Source organism: Chamaea fasciata, unplaced genomic scaffold (assembly GCF_029207755.1).
Source record: "Chamaea fasciata isolate MVZ Bird 193981 ecotype frontalis unplaced genomic scaffold, bChaFas1.0.hap1 SCAF_3, whole genome shotgun sequence".
Lineage (NCBI taxonomy): Eukaryota > Metazoa > Chordata > Aves > Passeriformes > Sylviidae > Chamaea > Chamaea fasciata.
Genome location: NW_027094088.1, coordinates 90452199 through 90472132, shown reverse-complemented (window position 1 = coordinate 90472132; position 19934 = coordinate 90452199). Strand labels below are relative to the sequence as shown.

General features: G+C 43.5%; 1 protein-coding gene across 1 annotated transcript in view; it reads left to right on the top strand.

Annotated features, from left to right (window-relative positions):
• Window positions 1-4158: 4158 nt before the first annotated feature.
• Window positions 4159-19934, top strand: part of LRRC1 (leucine rich repeat containing 1) — a 69241-nt gene continuing 53465 nt past the window's right edge. The window contains exons 1-2 of the mRNA XM_066179771.1: window positions 4159-4383; window positions 19410-19527. Of these exons, the coding sequence (XP_066035868.1) occupies window positions 4225-4383; window positions 19410-19527 (277 nt within the window). The 5' untranslated portion in view covers window positions 4159-4224. The remainder of the gene's footprint in view (window positions 4384-19409; window positions 19528-19934) is intronic.

Below are 19934 nucleotides of genomic sequence, written 5' to 3'. Positions count from 1 at the left end.
TCTATGCTCAGACCATGCTGGTAGTGACTGAAGGACGGCTCTTAGTTTGATGGACTATAAGACATTAATATTTTGGTGATGACCAGTCTCCCAGGTTTCAGCTATGAAGTGACTGTGTGTATAACTGGTACCCCTGGTGTCATTCTCAAGAGAGAGCCCTGGAAGCACTGAACTGTTCAGCAAGGTCATCTTGCACTCAACACTGCTCTGCCAGCAATGCCATGCAGGAGAATTTGCCCACCTCCTGCTGTGTATATCCTGCAAATAACCGGCTGCAACCTTTGTTTAACGCCGTTTAACGGGGGCAACAGTGACTGTCACAAACTCTGATGTGGGTTGCCTGATCACAGTGCGAATAGCAGGAAGATATGTGAACTGTGATATCACAGTGAGAGCAGACTTAACCTGTTCCCCTCCGAATCAGAGCTGGTAGAAGTCTACCTTGTCTGCACAAGGCTGAAGAAAGCAGTCGCCTAGTAAAGAAGCACAAAGCTGCTCCCCACATTCATTTACTCCTCCTGCAGAAGAGGTAGTGGCTTTACTTCTCTTATCAAATGGCAGCTCGAGGCAGGTAATCCCCCTGCAGGACGGCGAGACCAGCACACCTTAATTCCTTCTGCATGTGAGCCACACCTGAGCTTGCTATGAAATGTGTAATGCAGCAGGACTGCTTCTATCAGAGAGGGCAATACTGCTCCGACCCCCGGAGGGCACAGTTGCCCCAAGTAGTAAGATTATCAGGTATATGTTAGTATGAATCCTGGCAGCTAGCTGTCCTCCTTTCTCACAACTTTCATGCCTGGCTATAGCTTCTAGTTACTGTATTGTATCACAATTCTCTTTTCTCACCCTTTTTTCAAGACCTCTCCCACCAAAACTTGTCCCAACAGGAGGTCTCTTCTTCATTTATTGCTGCTATTTCCTAGTGCAGAAGAACCACAGACACCAGTAACTTATTACACTGACCAAAGCTGAACAAATTTGCTTGCTTGGGAGGTTGCTTTCTGCTGTGAGAATACTATTTCCTCAAGAACGGCACTGGTTTGCCTTTTGACTCCCTCAATGCCTATTTCCACACCATAGCTTCAGGCTATATCTTCACCTCTGCAGTGGGTCTGGGGCACTAGCACTGATTTAGTCCTAAGCTTCCAAGGATTTTATCAAAGATCCTATGACAGTAGCTGTCCACCTTAGAGAAGGGAAATATCTTTATCCTTATATTGAGTATCAACTGGTGAAGGCAGATCTCATAAATAAATATTAAGCTTTCTTGCCATCACTCTGTCCCCTGGACTCCCTGACACTCATGAGAAGCGTGCAAACAGTATGACTCATTCTTCATTAAAGTACACAGACTCACCCGATTGTCAGTCACCCTCCTGTTACTGCCTAGACTTGTCACAGTGAGGCCTAGTCATGAGACACATGACAGCATCTGCAGAAGTGACATCTCATGTCAAACTTTGTGTCCATGTCATGCAAGAAGGGTTTAAGCTGTTTACAACCATCCGAGACAATCAGTGTAGTGCTGGGATCTGAAGTCCTCTTTGTCTGGAGGGGATGCTAGGCATTTTTCCCATATGGCACAGAGGACAGTGGGACAGAGAGCAGCATAATATGGTGAAGGAACCTTTCCACTGAGGCCACTGCTAGAGCTCTTGCCTGTTATCAGACTCAGCTGTGGGACAATGTGGATGCTTCCAAACAAGCAGAAGATGGACATGAAGTCCTGAGGTGCCACTGAGCAGTCTCTTTTTTTTAGAGCTGGAGTTCAGGAGTCAATGCACTCATCCTTCTGTTTGGCAATTAACCAAGTCACATTGTTCTCCAGCTTCAAATGCTTTGATTTATCCCATCCCCATGATGTAGTCCTTTGTAGTACTGCATGTCCTAGGTAAACTGGGGGCAGTCATCTGCAGCCCTCCCTTGTTCATGTGCCTGCTGCATGGCTCCTCTGTAGTCTCACTTCAGAGGGTTCCTTAGGAACAGAGGCACTGAGGTCACTGAATTAAGGCAGCCTTGGCAGCAAATCTTGGTTGGTCACAGAGGCTTGTGAACAGTTTGAGCCTCCTATCTGCCTCAGTATTTGTTCAGTTGATCTATGCTGAGCCTCCACGTTCCCTGCATCTGGTTCAATACCTTCAGTGTCAAATCTTGGGTTGGAGCTGCCATGAGATTGATTTTCTGAACCTAGCTCCTCTGCCTGGCATCAGGGAGGACCAGTCTCACCAGCAGCTGCAAGAAGTGCATCTGAAGTGCCTGGCTGGCCCTGGCTGGGACCCCCTAACTGTGACGGAGATGATCCTCCTCATCTCCACCTCTAAAATCTGCTGGGCAGCTTCCTGCGTCCCTGTCTTTGCCAAGCTCTGCCAACACACATCGGGCTGGTTTGATTTTCTGTTGAAGTTCCCTCATCTCCTGCTATGGGGCTGAGAAGGCTTGGGAGTGCTGTTATGTGCCTGCCCTGGTTTCTGAGCACATGTGAACACATTCATAAATGCTCTTTTGTAATTACTGAATATATTGATGGAAGGCAGAAACTATTGGTTCTGATGGCTATTTTTTAAGGCATTTATAAAGAGAAGTTAACATTTTTAAAGTTTATTGTTTTGTAGGTCTGGAAATAGTATGCAAGCACCTAAAATGTCCTTTTTAAAACCAAAAAATAGGCAGATCCCTCCAATTCCCACAGAAATTTAACAAGTGCAGCTCATAAGATTTATCAGCTGATTTAAGAAGAACCCAACAATAAATATTTTAGAAGAACCCAATATTGCAACTTTTTAAGATTAAGTATTGTTGGTACCATGCAGGGATTGAAGAACAGAGACGATTACAATAAACTCCCCCTCTCCCCTATTCCTGTATCTGCACCCAATTATAATTATGCAAGAAATTAGTAATATTTCAAGAACAGCTCTGATGTTAACTGCCTGTTTTCAAAAGTATTTTGTGTTGCTGTGTAGGTTACAAAATTGCCATTATGCAACCAGAAAGACGAGATCCTTCAAGACTGTTTTGCCATCAGAGCTCAGGAGCACATCGCCCTACTCACAGGGGTGTGGAGTGGGACTGCAGGAGCCCAGAGCCGGCGGTCACGGGCAGAGGGCTGCCGGACTATTTGCTTTTGCTAACTCTGTGGCCTTACAATTGCCCTTTTGAAAGCAGTTAAAAAAAATGTATTTCAGAAAGCCTTGAGAATAGTATATATATGTATATATAAATGTTAGACCAATGCAATTTGAGAAGGAAAACATTACTCACGGCCACGTACCTAGAGTGCGTTCCATACATTTTATTGTGTTACTTTCCAGACAATGTTCTAACAATTGAAAAGAAACTATGAGCGTGGCCTGCGCACGCTTCCGCTCGGTGTTCCCGGGCGCTTCAGGTAGGGATCGGCATGTCCCAGAGTCGGTAAAATGAGGTCCCGAACCGCTCCCCGGCACTCCGGGTGATTGCGGGCACCGCGGGTGCGACAGCAGCTGCCGCACTCGGCGCGGGGCGATGGCCGAGCCCGCCCGAGGCGGCTGCCGGCCCGGCCGCTGCTGGGGGAGCCGCGCCCCGCGGGCGCCCCGGGCGGAGGGGTGCGGTGCGAGCCCCGCTGCCCGCGCAGCACCTTACCCTTCCAGCCGGGGGAAGCTCCCTGCCGTCGCCGCGTTTTTTTTCCCTTGGCAGAAAGTTGTGCGGGCGCCCGCCCCCGGCTGCCCGGGGCGAGGCGGCGCCGGGGCGGGCGCGGGGGGGGTGTGTGCGAGCGGCGGGCCGGGTCCGGGTCCGGGCCCGGGCCCGGGGCGGGGCGGGGCAGGGCGGCAGGGCCCGGCCCCGCTGATGTCAGCCGGGACGGGGGAGGAGAGGAGGGGGAGCGGGAGCGGCCGCCCGTGTTCCGGGTCAGGCGCGGGAATGCGCGGCGGCGGCCGGCAGCGCTGCGCTCGGCGCCCCGCGATGCCCCTGCGGGGAGGGCAGCTGCCCGCCGAGAGGCACTAGGGGGACGCCCCCGGTTCCGCCCCGCTCCGGCTCCCGCCTATTGTTCTCCCGGGGCCGCCGCGCTCGCCCGGGGCTGCTTCCCGCCGGCGGCGGCGGCGCGCTGGATGCGGCTTGCGGCCGCTGGCTGGCCGGGACCCGCGCTGCGCGGCGGCGGAGCGGGCAGCACCTCCCGCGGCCGGCGGCGAGGAGGGGGCGGCGGTGAGCGGCGGCGCCCGCCCCGCGGCCCCCGGCGGCGGGGCGATGTTCCACTGCATCCCCCTGTGGCGGTGCAACCGCCATGTGGAGTCCATCGACAAGCGGCACTGCTCTCTGGCCGCCGTGCCCGAGGAGATCTACCGCTACAGCCGCAGCCTGGAGGAGCTCCTGCTGGACGCCAACCAGCTCCGCGAGCTGCCCAAGGTGAGCGGGAATGGGAGCGGGAGCCAGGTGAGCTGCCCCGGCAGGTGCCCGCCGAGCTCCCCGGTCCGGCGCCCGCACCGAGGCGGCGGTGAGGGGCTCCTGGGGCCGTCGGTCTGTGATAGCAGCCCTTGGAGTTAAGGGAAGAGCCGGAGTTTCAGGTTAGCGTTTCCCCGGAGTTAGATGGGTAATGAGCTTTCACGAGCAAAACCTGGAGATCCGCGTCGTGCCGGGAGGACAGGTCCTGTTGGAGGGCAGGGGGGTTGGTGCCGGAGTCGCAGGACATGAGTGTATATTGTGATTAACGTGCACGTCATCGGAATTACGGGACCTTCGAGGGTATTTAGCCCTCCCCTTTTTCCCCCTTTCGGTAGATACTATCTGCTCCGTACATGGGAAACCCAAAACCTTCTAGCAGATGACCGCGTTCCCGTTTCTGCCTTCTACTCCTTGAAACTTCGTTGTGCAAAACATGAAAGGCGAATAAGCCTTTCCTGTGTTTCGGTCTAAGTCCCGCACAATTGTCACTGTTTTGCTTCTCACTTGAAGCACGTAGTCAGAGTTTTATGCGTACTGGATTTTTGGTATTGCTGTCAAAGGTGAATTCACTTTAAGTTCTGCATGGCTTTGAGACCTTGAGGTGGTACCTGCCAGTGTGCCTCTCCAGGTGGCACTTGCAGATTTTGCCAGAGGGACTCCATCAGAGTGATTCCAGCGAGGCACTGCAGCTCCACAGATGCAGAGTGAGGCATGCTTGACTTCTGGCTTGAGGATCCACGGGCTTTTTTCCCCGTGTTTGTTCTTTAAACTTTGGACAACTCAGAAGCCTTTGTGAGTTTTGGTTGGTAGAGTTTGACTCGGGAAGTGTTACCTGGAAGCTACATCTTAAAACCGTGTGGACTCTTACTAACTTGGAATCCAAGAAACTGAACTCACTAGCCAGAAAGTTTTTGAAAAGCACCTTTGTTTGTACCTGAATCAAAGTTGCTCTGTTCATACCCAGACTTAAACAGCCTTACTTTTTCCTTTTTTGAATTCAGTGCACTCACATACACTTTTTTTCAGCTCTACATAGTAAAAGTAATCGTGGTGGTTAGGTTTTCCTTCAGACAGTAGTAAAAATATTCAGTTGAACTGACGTGATAAATTTGGCTTTTTCTTTTGAAAAACCTAGGCACAAGTTTGCATCTTGTTGTGACTGAACTCTTTATCCTTCTGAAGTAGAGCAAAACTGGTTTACATAGCCTGTGTGTGGGTGCTGTTTTTACTTCCAGCAGTTTTTGCTGGCTTTGTGTGCAGACCAAACTCTGGAGTCCCTTTGTACTAGACCTTTCTTCTTAGTGTTGGCTTTCAGGCTTGTACACATCGTATTACAGGGGTATTTAATGCACGTGTGACTAAAATCCCATTGAAACCCATGGCTCTCTGATTTTTTAAAAAAATAAGAAATCCACCACCAACTGGTTGCTGTGTACAAATGTAAAAGATGGTGTCTATTCGTGGTGTTATATGATGTTAATTTCTGTAAATGGAGTGCGACTGTTTATTGTTTCTCTTCTATTTCTTGAACCTTAATATTTGAAATAGCCTTTTTTCCCCCTGTGATGCTTAAAAAGACCACTTCTTCCCATTAGTTATATGTGACTATGCATTATATCCCATACATGTAAGGAATAGCTGAGGGAGTTAAAAAGCTCCCCAAACCAACCCAGGCTCCTTGGCATTGTGGTGGAATCAAGCAAAAGTTGAAGTTAGAAAGAAGGCTTTTTTTTTTTTTTTCCCAAATGTGGATGGATCATGTTACAGGAGTGCCTAAATATACTGTAGGAATATGTTTGTGGGTTTTTAGCTGGACTAGGAGGAATCTGATGAAATACAACTACAGAAACTTACTTAAATCTGTCCTAAGTACTTTGTGCCTTGTCAGCAATGCAGGGAGGTGTTTTTATTGGTGCTTCCTGCACGAACCTATGAACTTTCCTTGTCAGTTCCTTCTTAATGATTTCTGATAAATGGAATATAGCATCATCACCCCATATGAGTGTTGACTGTGCAGAATTTTGAGGCACAAAACTAGAGCTGCAGTACTGCATGTGAAACTAATCTATTGAAAGTGAAACAGATGGGAAGAACCCTGTTCAACTTTTCTACCAGCAGGTGGTTCAAAAAGTTCTCCTCTTGGAATCTAGTTGAGGAGAATCCTGGAAGATCTCTCAGTGGAAGGTGGCTACAGCATACCTTGCTCATTCCTGTTATATTAAAAGGGTAGTGTCAATGCAAAGTACGGATAGATGCAAAGAATTGGAAATCAGTGCAAGAAGCTGGGGCAGACCATACCTCTGGTAGAGAAAAGATGGGGGAAATCATCAGTGTGTAATTAACAAACTGTTAGGTCTACATAGATAAAAGTGGTCATTACATCCTTAATTTAGTGTAATTCATTATATTAGTCTGATCCTACCTCCATTAAGTTTCTTTACGTGCATAAAGGCAGTAACACAAAATCAAGCTAGATTTGGGCTCAGTTGAAGCCTAAACAAGTCAGGAGAATTGTGTAACTCTCAGTGTCTGGTTAGTTAGGTGTTTTCAGTGCTGGATGAGGTCCTGAAGTTCAGAGTGATCTGTGCCAGTTCCTGGTGAATCATCTGTGGGCTGTGCTGATGCCATAATATAATCCCTTAACACTGATAAGGTGTTTGTGTTGCTGAGATGGTTGTGCTGCCCCTTAGGAAATTGCTGCTGTAAAGCCTCACCTTGGTACAGTGAAGAGGAATCGCCCTGTAGACTCTGTCACTTGCAGCAGAAGTTGCCACGGATGGAGGAGGAAACCCCAACTCTGCTGCTCAGCTCTTCCTTATGCACACAGGTAGCTCAGACTCATTTTCCCAGTGTGAGCAGCTGTGGTCTTAAAGGTCTATGACAGCAGGCAGGAGGCCTTGTAATGCGTCTCTGAAATCGAGTAGATATCAGTGAGTTCTTTTACCAGCTTTGCCGTGGCTACAGGTCAGACAGTGATGATGCCTTTATTTCTAGACATTCACTTTCCATCCGCTTGCATATTTTTTTTCATCCCTTCAGATGTAAAGCTTTCTGAAGGAGATAAATATCAGCAAGTGGCCTGATGAAATACGTGACCTGCTGCATTTCTCATTGCTGATGAGGCAATTTGTGTTAGATGCACACACTTCTCCCCCTTTCCCCCTGATTCTCTCTGCCCCCATTTCTGTCAATAAAAGGTGTCCTTTGGTTGGTTTGATCCAATCCACTAGTAAAAGAATATACTCTAATACATCCTAAATCTCCATTTTGAGACACAGAAGTAGTCCTAGGCTTTGTTTAATTTGCAGTCTTTCCTAGCATACTTAAAACCTCCCTTATTCTAGAATAAGCCAGTAGAACGTGGCATATGCTAGGGTGTTAATGAAAAAACTCAACAGGAAAAACCACACATAAAAATCCTTTCAAAATATGGAAGACAACTTTGAGAATTGCTGTAGCAATGTGTCTTGAAGGGAAATGACTAGCAGAAGGACCCAGCACTATTGCTGAACTGTATGAGAGTCATGTGTAGTATCCTCAGGAGAAACAAGAAATATACTTGAATCATTTCAAGGGAATTACTTTGCTAGTTTTGTTTTTGTTCTGTAAGCTGACCAAAATGTATGGTAGAATTCTTCACCTTTTCCTAAGGGGAGACGGTAGGAAGGGGTCATCCAGAACACACCTGAAAAGAAATGTCTGAGAAGCAGAGAGGTGGATGTCATTGCCCCCATTATTTCTACTCTTCCCCATGTTTGCTTCCTTGTGCATTAATATGTGGACCAGAAAAAGAACTGTTTCTCTGACCCCCTTTTCCTTACAAATACTGTTTTTTCACCAAGCTGTATCTGTCAGCATTTCAAGAATACAAGATAATAATTGCTGTTTGTATAGTAATTTAAAGGGTTTTTATATAATTTTGCTGCTGCACATTTGGTTTCCCATGTCAGTAAATGAATGTTTGTCAAGGTTTCCTTAGCTGCTCTGCTGGATCCCTGGGTCCCTTCTTCTCTCCATCCCGCAGTTACATGATGCAGAACTTGTGCTTGTGTTTACAGCGACCTTTTTCTGTCCTTAGCACTGGTGTCTCAGACTCCTCACCCTGCATGTTCATACTTTTCCATCCTCCCCTGTCCTTCATGTTCCAGGATCTTGCTTATTTCTTCCAACCTAAAGAGCTCTGTCTGCTGTCTGTTTTTGATGCTTTGCTTCCACTCCTGTCCCTTCCGTGCTGGATTCTTGACTGCCCTTGCAAACATCTCTTTTCTTTGTACTCTGCTCTTTCCCCTTCCTTTCTGCTGCCTCCCAGGTTCCCTTCTCTGCTCTTGCCCTTCTTGCAGGATAAGCCAGCCTGGTGGGATGTGCTGGAGGAGCAAGCTGTATATCATTAAGCTGCCGGTGGTTTTCCACAATAATGAAGTCTCTCTGAAGCCTTTCTCAGCAGATGTGGCTGTTTTCCCACAGAACAGCAATTTCTAGCTGTCAGCATGCTTCTTGCCACTTCTGTTTTACAAGACAAATTAAAGAGCTACACCCTTTTGTCTGAAAAGGATGGGCTATCTATGGAGTTGGTGGTAAAGTGTAGCTCTTAACTTGCTTAAATAATTCCTTCTCCTGTGTTGGATCCCAAGTGCCTTCTGTTGATTATTTTATGTATCTGATTTTATTGGAAAAAAAAGTGGTTGCTAGTGTGCATAGAGCGACTTAAAAATGTCATTTGTGTGTTTTTTTCTAAACCTGTGGAATTTTTATTTTCCTTGGGAGTGAAAACTTGAAGAATTTTTCAACTCAAGCTGTAATGTGTAGTATATCATTTGCTGCATGTCAAAAACTATTCTTCACTAAAGAGTAGGCTTTCTGGCAAATTGCTTTGATAGAAGAAAATAACACATTCTGCCTGATGCGTTTCAATAGCTTTTCTAATGAAAAGCATCAGATAAAAATAAAATGCTTTCAATTCTATAGATCAGTCCATAGTTGATGAAATGTTGTTTTCTACTCCCGTACATTAGAATTTAAGGGCAAATACATCCTGTCAGCTTAATTTCTCTGTGACTCAAATTTGCAGTAAAAAACTGAATCCCTGCATATTTCTTTTTCCAGTGATAAAAAAAATCTTAGGAACTCTTGAATGCAGTATTATATTTTGGCCTTTGTGTTAAATCACAGCATTCTTTGGATTGGTGGGTGGTGGAAATAGCTTATAACTCTTGTTTTGCTGCTGTTTTGTCTTGCTGCTGCTCAGTTCTTTAACTCAAAGAATAAAGACCACTTCCCGTGGTACTTCTAGCAGATGTTGTTTATGGAAAAACTCCAGTGGCAAAAAAAAAAAAACCAACCAAAAAACCAAAAACCAAAAACAACCCAACAAAACAAAACAAAAAAACTTGCCGAAATTTTGTCTGCACTTAGTTTAGCCTGAGAGTCCGAGGAACTTTTTTTTTTCCTTCGGGGAATGATTTTTCTGTAGCATTTCTAAACCTAATGTAGTGCAGCTCTGAATCATTTTGCATCTCTGAGCTTACAAATTGTATCTGTCATCTGTAATTTTTCTTCTTGGTGTTACATACTAAAGCTTCTCTGTAGAGTTACTAGATAGATGTGAGACCCTTTTCCCAAGAGACCTGGTTAAACCCTGGCCTCTTCCTGTGCCCCAGTTTCTTTGTTAGAGATGCTGCTGGTCTGCTGCTGTTTGGCATTCAGCACTCTATCTGTGTTATGCGTGGTGTTGAAATCCAGGGTGCTGTTATCGTACCGAAATCATGTGAAAGCTCCTTAAGAAACAGTCCCTCTGTTCTTCCCATACCACACCTTTGTCTCAGGACAAAACCTGTTCCAGGCTGAATTTCACTGTTCTATCATTGTTTCTATCATTATGCAACCATAAGCCTGAAAGACACTTGTTTGGTCAGTGGCCAGTAATCTGTGAAAAAAGATGATTATCGTACTATACCTCTCTTCAAATTTGTGTTTATGGCTGCTTAAGGTGTACATATATAGGAACTTAATTTCCTTTTTTTGAATGCATCGTTCTCCTTGGGTTTGGAGAGATGTGGTGGGATATCTCATGTGGCTGCAATGCTGCAGTGGATGAACACAGGCCAAGAAGGCAAGAATGGGAAGTTGCCCTTTGGATGAGAGAGCAGCAGGGATATGTGAAGTTTTGCTTTGGGATGGGCCAGCTGAAAGCAGGTTGGGATTAGTGGATGGCATTGTTTTGGGTGTCTGCTGTAGACTACTTGATCAGGATGAAGTAGTAGATGATGCCTTCTTCAGATAACAGGAAGAAGTCTCGTGTTTGCAGGCTCAGGTCCTCACATGGGTCTTGAACGATATGACAGCTGGAAGGACAATGCAGCAGGACATAAGCAATCCAGGAGTTTTCTGAAGTTCTTTTGATGGCTTCCTAACACAGGTGCTCAAGGATTTAATGGACAGATGTGATCTGCTGTACCTCATACTTAAAAAGACAGGTTGAGATGTGAAGATCCAGGGTTGCAGTAGCTGTAGTGACCTTTGTCCCCTTGGCTGTGGTGACCATGAGGTCGTGGAGTTCTGGGTTCTGAGAGGGAGGAACAGGACAATAAACAGTATCTTGAGAAAACAAACTTTGATATTTTTAGGATTCTGCTTGGAAGAGGTTGGTAATAAAGATGTTTATGCTGTCATTCAGCAGGACAGGGAGAGCCTGGAGAAAGGGACAGAGAGGAATCTCATGAAGTTCAGTAAAGTGAAATACACATGCACCTGGAGAGAAATAACCCAGTTCTCCAGTACGCGCTGAGGGCCAACCATCTGGAAAACAGTTTTCCAGTAAAAGGCCATGGGTAACCTGGTGGACAAGTTGACTCTCAGCCAGCAATGCTCCTTCAAGACAGAGAGAGCCAGCAGTATCCTGTTGGATACAACATAACGCAAAGCACTGCCAGCAGGTGATCCTTGTCCTCTGGCTAGCATTGAGGAAACAGACCTGGGGTGCTTTATTTGGTGCCGGGTATCCCAAAAGAAGAGGCATGGACATACTGGACATATGCTGTAGGGGCCACAAAGACTGTTAAGGGCTTGGAGCATCTCTCAGAAGAGAAGGCTAAAAGAGCCAGCATAGTTCAGCCTTAAGAAGAAAAAGGCTCGTGGTTGTACGTAAATACATGTTAACCAGCATGAAACCTTGCTTGGGGTGCCCTGTGACCTTACAAGAGCCAGTGGGCAAAGGCTGAAACACAGGGAATTGTCTGAAAAATGAAAATACATTTTTACAGTGAGGACGGTCAAACACTGGCATAGATTGTCCAGAGAGGTTGTGCAATCTCTGTTCATGAAGATGCTGTAAACCTGACACGGTCCTAGGTGACCCATGCTTTGAGCAGGGGGTGCACTAGGTGATTTCTAGAGTCCCTTCCAACCTCAACTGTTTTATGATTTTGTAGAGGGCATATCAACTTAGGTGTTTTTTATGATACAGATTGAATCGTTGTGGTTTTCATGGTTTATTCATCCTCAAATGTTTGTTTTACTTTCTGCATTGAGAGTGTCACAGTGTTTTTGCACATCTTGCTGTAAATCCTTAAAGAAATACTACTGTATGATTTAAACAAGCATGTACTTACAGTTAGTGTCAGAGAGAGAACTGTGCCACTGGGTGAAGCTGAAGCAGACTGTATGCACACAGTAAAAGTAGTTTTATTGAAAGTTTAAGAATTTTTTCAGTATGACAAATGCTATTTAAAATACTTGCTAAGATCAGCGGCAACTTTACAACTTCAGTATCTTGAGAATATGTTACATTTTTAACCTGTTGTGAGTATAGTCAATTAGTACTGTCATGCAGTATATGCTTGAATTATCAAAGTCCATAATGGTTTGTAGAGAAGCAACACTGGATCCTGTGTTGAAGACTGCAAAGAAGTTTATTACCAGATAAGTGTATCTAGGTTTTCTCTTCCTAGTTTCCAGATTTTTCTGTATGGCTTCAGACTTGAAGAAATACTTTACCTTTTGACCTCAAATATGAAAGACCACAGTCTGATAGGAGCAGAGGAAGAACTTAGTCTGCTGTTTCCTAAACAAAGGAAAGTCATGAGTGTCCCTGTTAGTGTCCCTGCAATTGTACAGAAGATTTTTGAAGGTTGCTTGGTTTGAAATATTTTCTAATGGCAGTTTTTTGTAGTAACAGCTCAGCTCTATGGATTTTTGACCTGAGTTGAAAGAAAGTAATTCAGTAGTTACATTTCAATACCTTTAACTTTTTTTGTACTTTTGTAGCAAACTGGTAGCTTTCCCTTCTCTTTGTGATGTACATAGGTGAGGCAAGGTTTGTGGGCAGACATTATACATCTGTACCTCTAAAATAAATTTTATGATTATACATGGAGTTATTTTTCTAATTATATCAGTTGGTCTAAAAAAAAGACATTACCTCCTGCCAACAGTCTTGTATACTGGAAAAATGCATGCTAGAAATTCATTAGAGTGATTAATGTGGACTTTGGTTGTTTTTTTTTTCTCCAAATGGCAAATGCATTTAACTGCAATGAATCCGTATTTCATTGTAGTTGATGCTTTCTGGCTTCTCTAAAAAGGCAGAGGTAGTCCCTCTCATCACCGTGCTCTAGATTTAGCATAAAGTGCTCTTTAACCTTTGGTGCTTCTGCTTAATTGACATGAAAGAGAAAGTAAATCCCTGCCTGCCAGGAACAGTATGGGACAACCTGGTCAATGCACTGCTTGATAGTGCAGCATTTTGATTCAGTGCTGCAGTGTATTGGTTTCTGAGAGCGGATAGTCCCCTACTTGTTTTTTAAAAGCGATGGTGACAACTGGGACTAGTACCTGCAATTGGCCCATCCTTGTCATGGTTCAGAAAATGGCAGATGCTTTGAAAATAGGGTGTCAGAAGCGTAGTAGGTCGGTCGATGCTGAATACCGGCTTCAGGGAGGCATTGATACAATTTTTGCTCTGTCTTCTGTAGGCCTTCCCCCACAGCCCTTCTTGCCTGGCTGATCTTTCTGTTGGGTTTTTATTTCAAGTACCCATTGGAGGGAGAGACTGCAGTTGCAGCATCTGGTTCCATTTAGGATATGTGCCCCTGAAATGTGATCTCTCATTAACATTTTTCTCTTCTTGTGAAATCTAGTGATTTTGTTAATGTTTTGTATGGACTCCTTCTTGAATGTCTACCTCCATGATGTCTTTCATTAATATTTATGATGACAAAGTTGGCAGTAGAATGTTGTGAGACCAAAGTCCAGCTTGAATATATTCTGCATACATGGTTGGGTGTGTGAAAATCTTTCACCATGCCAAATACATGTAACAGTTCTGGTTTTGCTCATGGCGAATGTGAAGACAGAATTAGAGACCTCAGCTGCATGGATTAGTTGTCCATTTGCCAGCTTGCCACAAAACAGGCGGGCATAGGTCTGTGTGCTGCTGTCCATCACCAGCTGCTGCTGCATCTCTTCATGGCTGCAGAGAGAATCCATCACCTGCTTCTTGGATGCAGAGTCATCAGTGGCGTGATGATCCTGCTGTGCTGCACCCTGAGTTCATCCCCGTCCTCAGAAATTGTTTCAGCATCTCAGGGATATTTTATTTGAAAAATAAAGGGTGTTGTGCCCAAAGGATCATGTGGGATCTGTATTTGTGAAACCCTATTGCCCTTGCCAGCTGTCCTTGCTCGCAGGTGAAAGTAGACAGAGTGACTTGAGGGGTCCTGATGTTGCTAGCAGGCTCTGTGGGAAATGCCAAACTGATAGTGCCCATGCTAGGCTTTACTGGAGTGTGCTAGGATCTCTTTTCACACTTTGTGAATCCGGAGTAGGATTCAGCTTCCTCAACATTGTATTGTGCAGCTAGTTTGGATGGGCTTCTACGGGAAAGGTGTCTGTTTTCTGTGCTCTTGCTGGTTTTCCTCAGTGCTCCCACCCATGCCACTGGCAGAAGTCTCTGGCTTGGATTTTAAGACAAAGAGTTTTTTGCTCACAAGTTAGTTGTGGAGTGCAGGGTGCATTACAGCTTGCTGAGAGCTCCAGACTGGTATGTCCACTGGCTGACTGGAGTAGAAGTGACCTTTGGAATCCCACCAGTTGGTGAGTGTAGGGCATTGAGTGTGTGATCTTCTAGGAATCCTTAGCACTGAGTGACCCCTGTTCATAGTCTGTCAAAGGCCATTCTGTTCATGACTTCCCACAGAAGTCAGGTGGAGAGGAATGAGGAAAAGCTCACTCTTCCCTCTTTGTCTTTGCCTTCAGGCAAATGAGGAATGTGCATGTATGCTTGTGGCAGAGCCTGGTTATGAAACCAGTTCTGAGGAAGCAGGATGCTTGAATTCAGTGGTACTGCTTCATTACGGGATTTAATCCTTGTTTTCCTCATGGTATCCTGACCACCAAGCAGTGCATTCACCTCAAGTGAGTTTGGCTTCCTGTGCTCACTGAAGCCCATGCAACAGTGCAGACAGAATGGTAATTTCTATTGGCCAAAAGCAAGGGACTAGAGACCTTGTTGGGGAGCAGCGATGTTACAAGTTTATTTCATAGATTTGATGCCTTAGATCTCTTGTTCACTGCTTTCTTACCAAAATTGCCTCTTCTACTTGTGTTTGCCTTGAGAAAGACCTCAGAAAAAGATCTTTCTGAGGCAGTATAAAAAGTGTGGGGAAGGATTGACTGTGATTTCCCTTATCCAACGACCAGAGGAGGACACATAGCTGGTGATTGGAAGTAAACAGATGAAATGGTGTACCCATTGATTTTTGTGTACAGTGTAGGAAAAGAAAATGGAGCGTGAAGTAAGATCTGAAACAAGAACCCATTTAGGAGTTAAACTGTGTTTAAATTAATACATACCACTTCTTAGTTCTAAAGCACAGATAGCCTTTCGTTGGTCATTTGTAAGTCTGGAAAATGGAAAAAATAAATACAGATGTACTTAAGAAACAGAACCTAATAACATGCTCTGTCTTATAACTTACTTAATTTTAATATAATAATGTAATTGCATGAAGAAGCCTTAAAACCTGAGGCAGCATGTGTGTGTGGAAAATCCATATTGGCGTCTAAGGGAAATTTGACATAAGAGCAAATGCTTACAAATTCCTAATCTAGTCAGCAACAGCTCAAGTACCTGCAAAAAAAAAAAAAAAGAAACAAAAACTTGAAGAGAAAAACTACCAAACTCTCATCCTATCTGGTGTGTATGTAACTGTGAAACAAGTTAATTTGCAGTTTTCTTTCTCCTTTATGTCTCATTCTAATTTCTGTTGCTTATGCTAGCCCATTGTGAGAATTAGGCAGTGGATTCGTAAAGGTTCTAATTTTAATTCTCTTTGCTGCTCTTAGTGGCCTTTTTATGGAAATGTTTTGCTCCACACCGTAATCCTTTAGTTATGCTACCTGTGCCAGATGGGTTTGGAGTGTGGTGTGTCTCTGGCACTGCAAAGGCTCTAGCTGCTCAGATGTTGCTGAAATGTTGCTCCTGCTCTTAAACAGCATTACCTACAAATATGTCTTTGTTCCCCACCTATGTGTTTTACTTCAGTTGTTTATTGTTTTCATCTATTTTCATTTATGCTTTTTTTTATTCCCATCGGCTAAGGTGCTGAATTTTCAGGGGAAAATTCTCAAGCGTGAATATTTTTTGGTTCATGAAAGAACCACTGAAAGAAACCCAGTCTTGTTGTCTTGGCCATTTGCATGGAGGAAAATATCCCACTAGTTTGGCTTAATTCTCTTAACTTTTTTTTTTCCTCTAGAATTGAGTGCCAGTTGTAATGGTATTCTTAAGAAAAAAAAGGTATAAAAAATGAGGGCTGTGGGATTACACTGTCTGTTTATACTTTTCAGTGAGTCATGCACTTATCTGTTACTTTTTTTTCCTTCCGTTGGCTTACATCAACCCAATTTTGTCAGAATGAAGTTTTGTTTTAAATACGTGTCCAGGTGAGAGAGACTTGGTTAGTTTTCCAGTGAGAGAAGGGATCTGATCAAGATTTATGTTCTTAGAAAATCCATATAATAGAAGCCTCTATAAATTCTTTCATAGCAGGAAAAGCTTCAGTTGAGGGTCAGGAACTGTTACTAAATACCAAGTTGTAGGCTACTTCAGTGCGTATGCTCATGGCATTATTTTTCTCATTGAGGCACTATTAATTAGGCCAGCTAAACTAAGCAGCATTACAAGTGTTGCCAAGATACTCATAGAGGCGTTGGGTCTGCAATCAAAACCAGCTATTCGAGCGTGCTGAGTGGATATGCTGCTCTGGCCAACAACCCATTGCACTTTGGATCATGTTAGAGCCTATCAAACAGAGGCAGAACTGTGTTAGATACATCAAATTAGCAACATGTTCTTCTTGGCATGTATTTTAAAAATTGCAGATGTTTATACACTTATGTACATATACGCATACACACAGACACACACATATATATATGTTTACATTTGTTGAACTCTACTGAGTAAGCTTTTAATTCTCTTTGTTCCCTGTGGCCTTTTTGAACGGTAAAACATATATGGCCAAAAGGAGTTGCTTGCCTCTCCAGCAGTGCTTCAGAGCTCTAATGATGTGTCTTAGATAAAGGAAGAACACTTACTGAAATGGGAGTAGGATGCACCAAACATGCAAGAGCGATTGAGTCCTGTAAAGGAAAAATAAACAAATGAGAAGTTCAAAGAAGTGCCATTCATGTAGCTGCAGTTTGATTTTATCTAGGAAATGGTGTCATTCATTAAAAAGTGTTATGCAGATGGAAAATAAAGCTTCCGGTTAATTCTTCTTTAAGTAGTAGACAGCTAAAGAAACAGGAATGAAATATTGTGTAGTACTTCTTGTTGCCCACATGCTCTGCACATTTAATAGATATGTACTGCACTGACACATGTGGGGGCCCTCAAACCTTCCTAGGGATATCCAGCTCTTAACAGGCTTTTGATGACTATTCTGTCTTTTAACCATGTTCCTTCTGTCTTTGTTTACTTGCCATTGAATATCTGTCAGGGACAACTGTTGCTCAGGATAAGATTTGTAGTAGAACATCAATATTTATAACTGTCATATAGTTTGGCAGCTACACACTGCTTTGAGGAACACATTTTGGCAAGTATTTATTTTGGAGTGTTAGGGCAGATTGGGATCTCTTCTGCAGGGTATACTCCTGCTATGTTTTCACAAAAGCGTCTTTAAGTGCTTTTCTAAGCTTCTGATGGATTCTTAGTTTATTATTTTATTCATAAATATTTAGAGAAAGGGCTGCATTTGTTTTAAGGTAAGAATGGTAATGATATGAAAATGCAGTTACAGATCTTTTGGGAACAATGAAGGATTAAAAAGCATTTGTGGCTATTTTAATTGGAATATAAGTTTTTAGGGAGCTAGAAATATGGAATTATAGAGGATTTTACCTTCCTCTCAAAATTTCAACTCTGTTATAAAACACTTTTATTATGGGGGAGGGTGGAGGAGTGGCATTCTGACTCAAAAATGCCTTTGAAATTCCTCATTCAGATCTGGTGCAGCTTTTACTGTCGAGTGTTTATAAACTTTTTAAAGCTCTATACTTCTTATCGCCTAAAAGGAACCCATGTTTTTAAGAAAAAAACACATTAGTTTCAGTCATGTTTTATTTTTCTGTGACACAGTGTATATTGAAAGATTGATGTAGAAGTGCAAAGCTTTGCTCTTAAACACCTGATTTATGATTTTGACCACAAGACACTCAAAATGAGATTGAAAACTTGTATTGTAATATAGATTCATGAAACTGCTTTTGTCTTGTGTCCTAGTGAGATGCCTTACAGCCCCTTTTTGTGTCAATCTAACTCATATCTGAGTGACATTTAGAGCACATACTCAATCATCTAAATAAAATAAGAACTCAAAAAGGGGTGCTAATTTCTTAGAAGGGATTGTAGCTGATCCCAAATGTAAGCAGGTATCCCAGATTTTCAAGTACCTTCCAGTCACCCTATTGGGGGAAAAACCATGGGGGTGCAGGGGCACAAAACTCACTCAGAATTGGAGGAGTCTGTTCAGTTTTGATCAAGATGACTTGTATGTAAAGTCATTTCATTCTGCACAAACCCTCACCCCCTGCAGTCACTCTCCTTGAGAGGCCTGTCTGGAAGAGAGGAAAGCTGCTGTAAGAGCTTCACAGCTTTCTTATGAATGCCTACATCTCAGTAGGTTTTAAATGATCATTTTTCTCTTTCTTTCTCCATCTGCTCCCAGTGCCTGGGGTTGACCTGACTTTCAGCTTGGCCTGTTTGTTATTTTGTCTTGGGGGCTGCCAGACCCCCTGAGCCCATAGCTGGGGTCAGGCAGTGTTAGCATCTTGTCTGCATTGTGTGCCTGTGTTCTCACTGTGGACAGGGCTGGGCTAAGTTTTTCCTCAGGCAAAGAAGACCTGAAATCCTGCCCAACTTTCATTAGTCCTTCTGAAACTGGGCCATAGAACAGAGGGTGTTTGAGGCTGGAAAGAAAGCCTTCCTGAGGGAGGCTGCTTCTGTAACCTAGTTGGTTTTAGTGTTCACCAGTGATGAGGACCTTGTCAGCCCCTCTTCGTCAGTTTTCTGGATCTTGTTCTTTAGAACTGTCCCTCTGCATTAACTTCCTAATGAGCCCTGGGTGTAATTAGGATGCTTTTAATTACTCTGCTTGGTTGCCTTGTCCCATTAATGGCTTGAAGCTGGCACTCTGGATTTTGCTGGTGTCTATCTGCAATGATCTTTAACAGCAAGATTTACAGATTTTTTTTACATAAATTTTCATTTTAGCTAAAACACAGGTTATAGTTTGTTTGCATGTGAAAATTAAAACAAAATGTTTGTTCTGATACCGGTGTGAAGGAGATCTGCATAACTAATGCCATGCAATAGCTTTAATTAGCTCACATTTTGAAAGTGATTCCAGTTATTCCTCATCATTTATCGTGCCTATATGTGAGTTTTGTGAATATTTTCTGAAATGTAATTTTTTCTTTCTTTCTTTCAGCCTTTCTTCCAGCTTGTGAAGTTACGAAAACTTGGACTTAGTGATAATGAAATCCAACGGCTCCCCCCAGAAATAGCCAATTTCATGCAGCTGGTGGAACTTGATTTGTCTCGAAATGGTAATTTCCAGAGTTAATTTGTTTGATTCTGTACTGTCCTATGACATGGTCTAGAAAACTGGGTTAGTAGGGTTTTTCTGTCTCAGAAATTGTTATCTATGTCCTGCAGAACACTTTTTTGCCTAATTAATGGATTTACCTCTAGTTCTGGATGGGAAGGAGGGAAAAAGCAGAGGGCAGCTTGTGGTAGAAACACAGTAATAAAATAACGCTTGACTGTAGTTTGGTGTTTTTGAGAACCTGCTTTATTTTCAATTTAAAAAACACTTAATGTGGTAGTTTTATATGTGTATCTGTCACAATGTTGACTTCTTTTCCCAAGCTCTCTGAAATGCCTGGCAGTTAGAGACGGAAAAAAAAGAGAAAAAAAGAAAAAAAAGGAAGTTGAAAAAAAGTAAAGTTGTTTT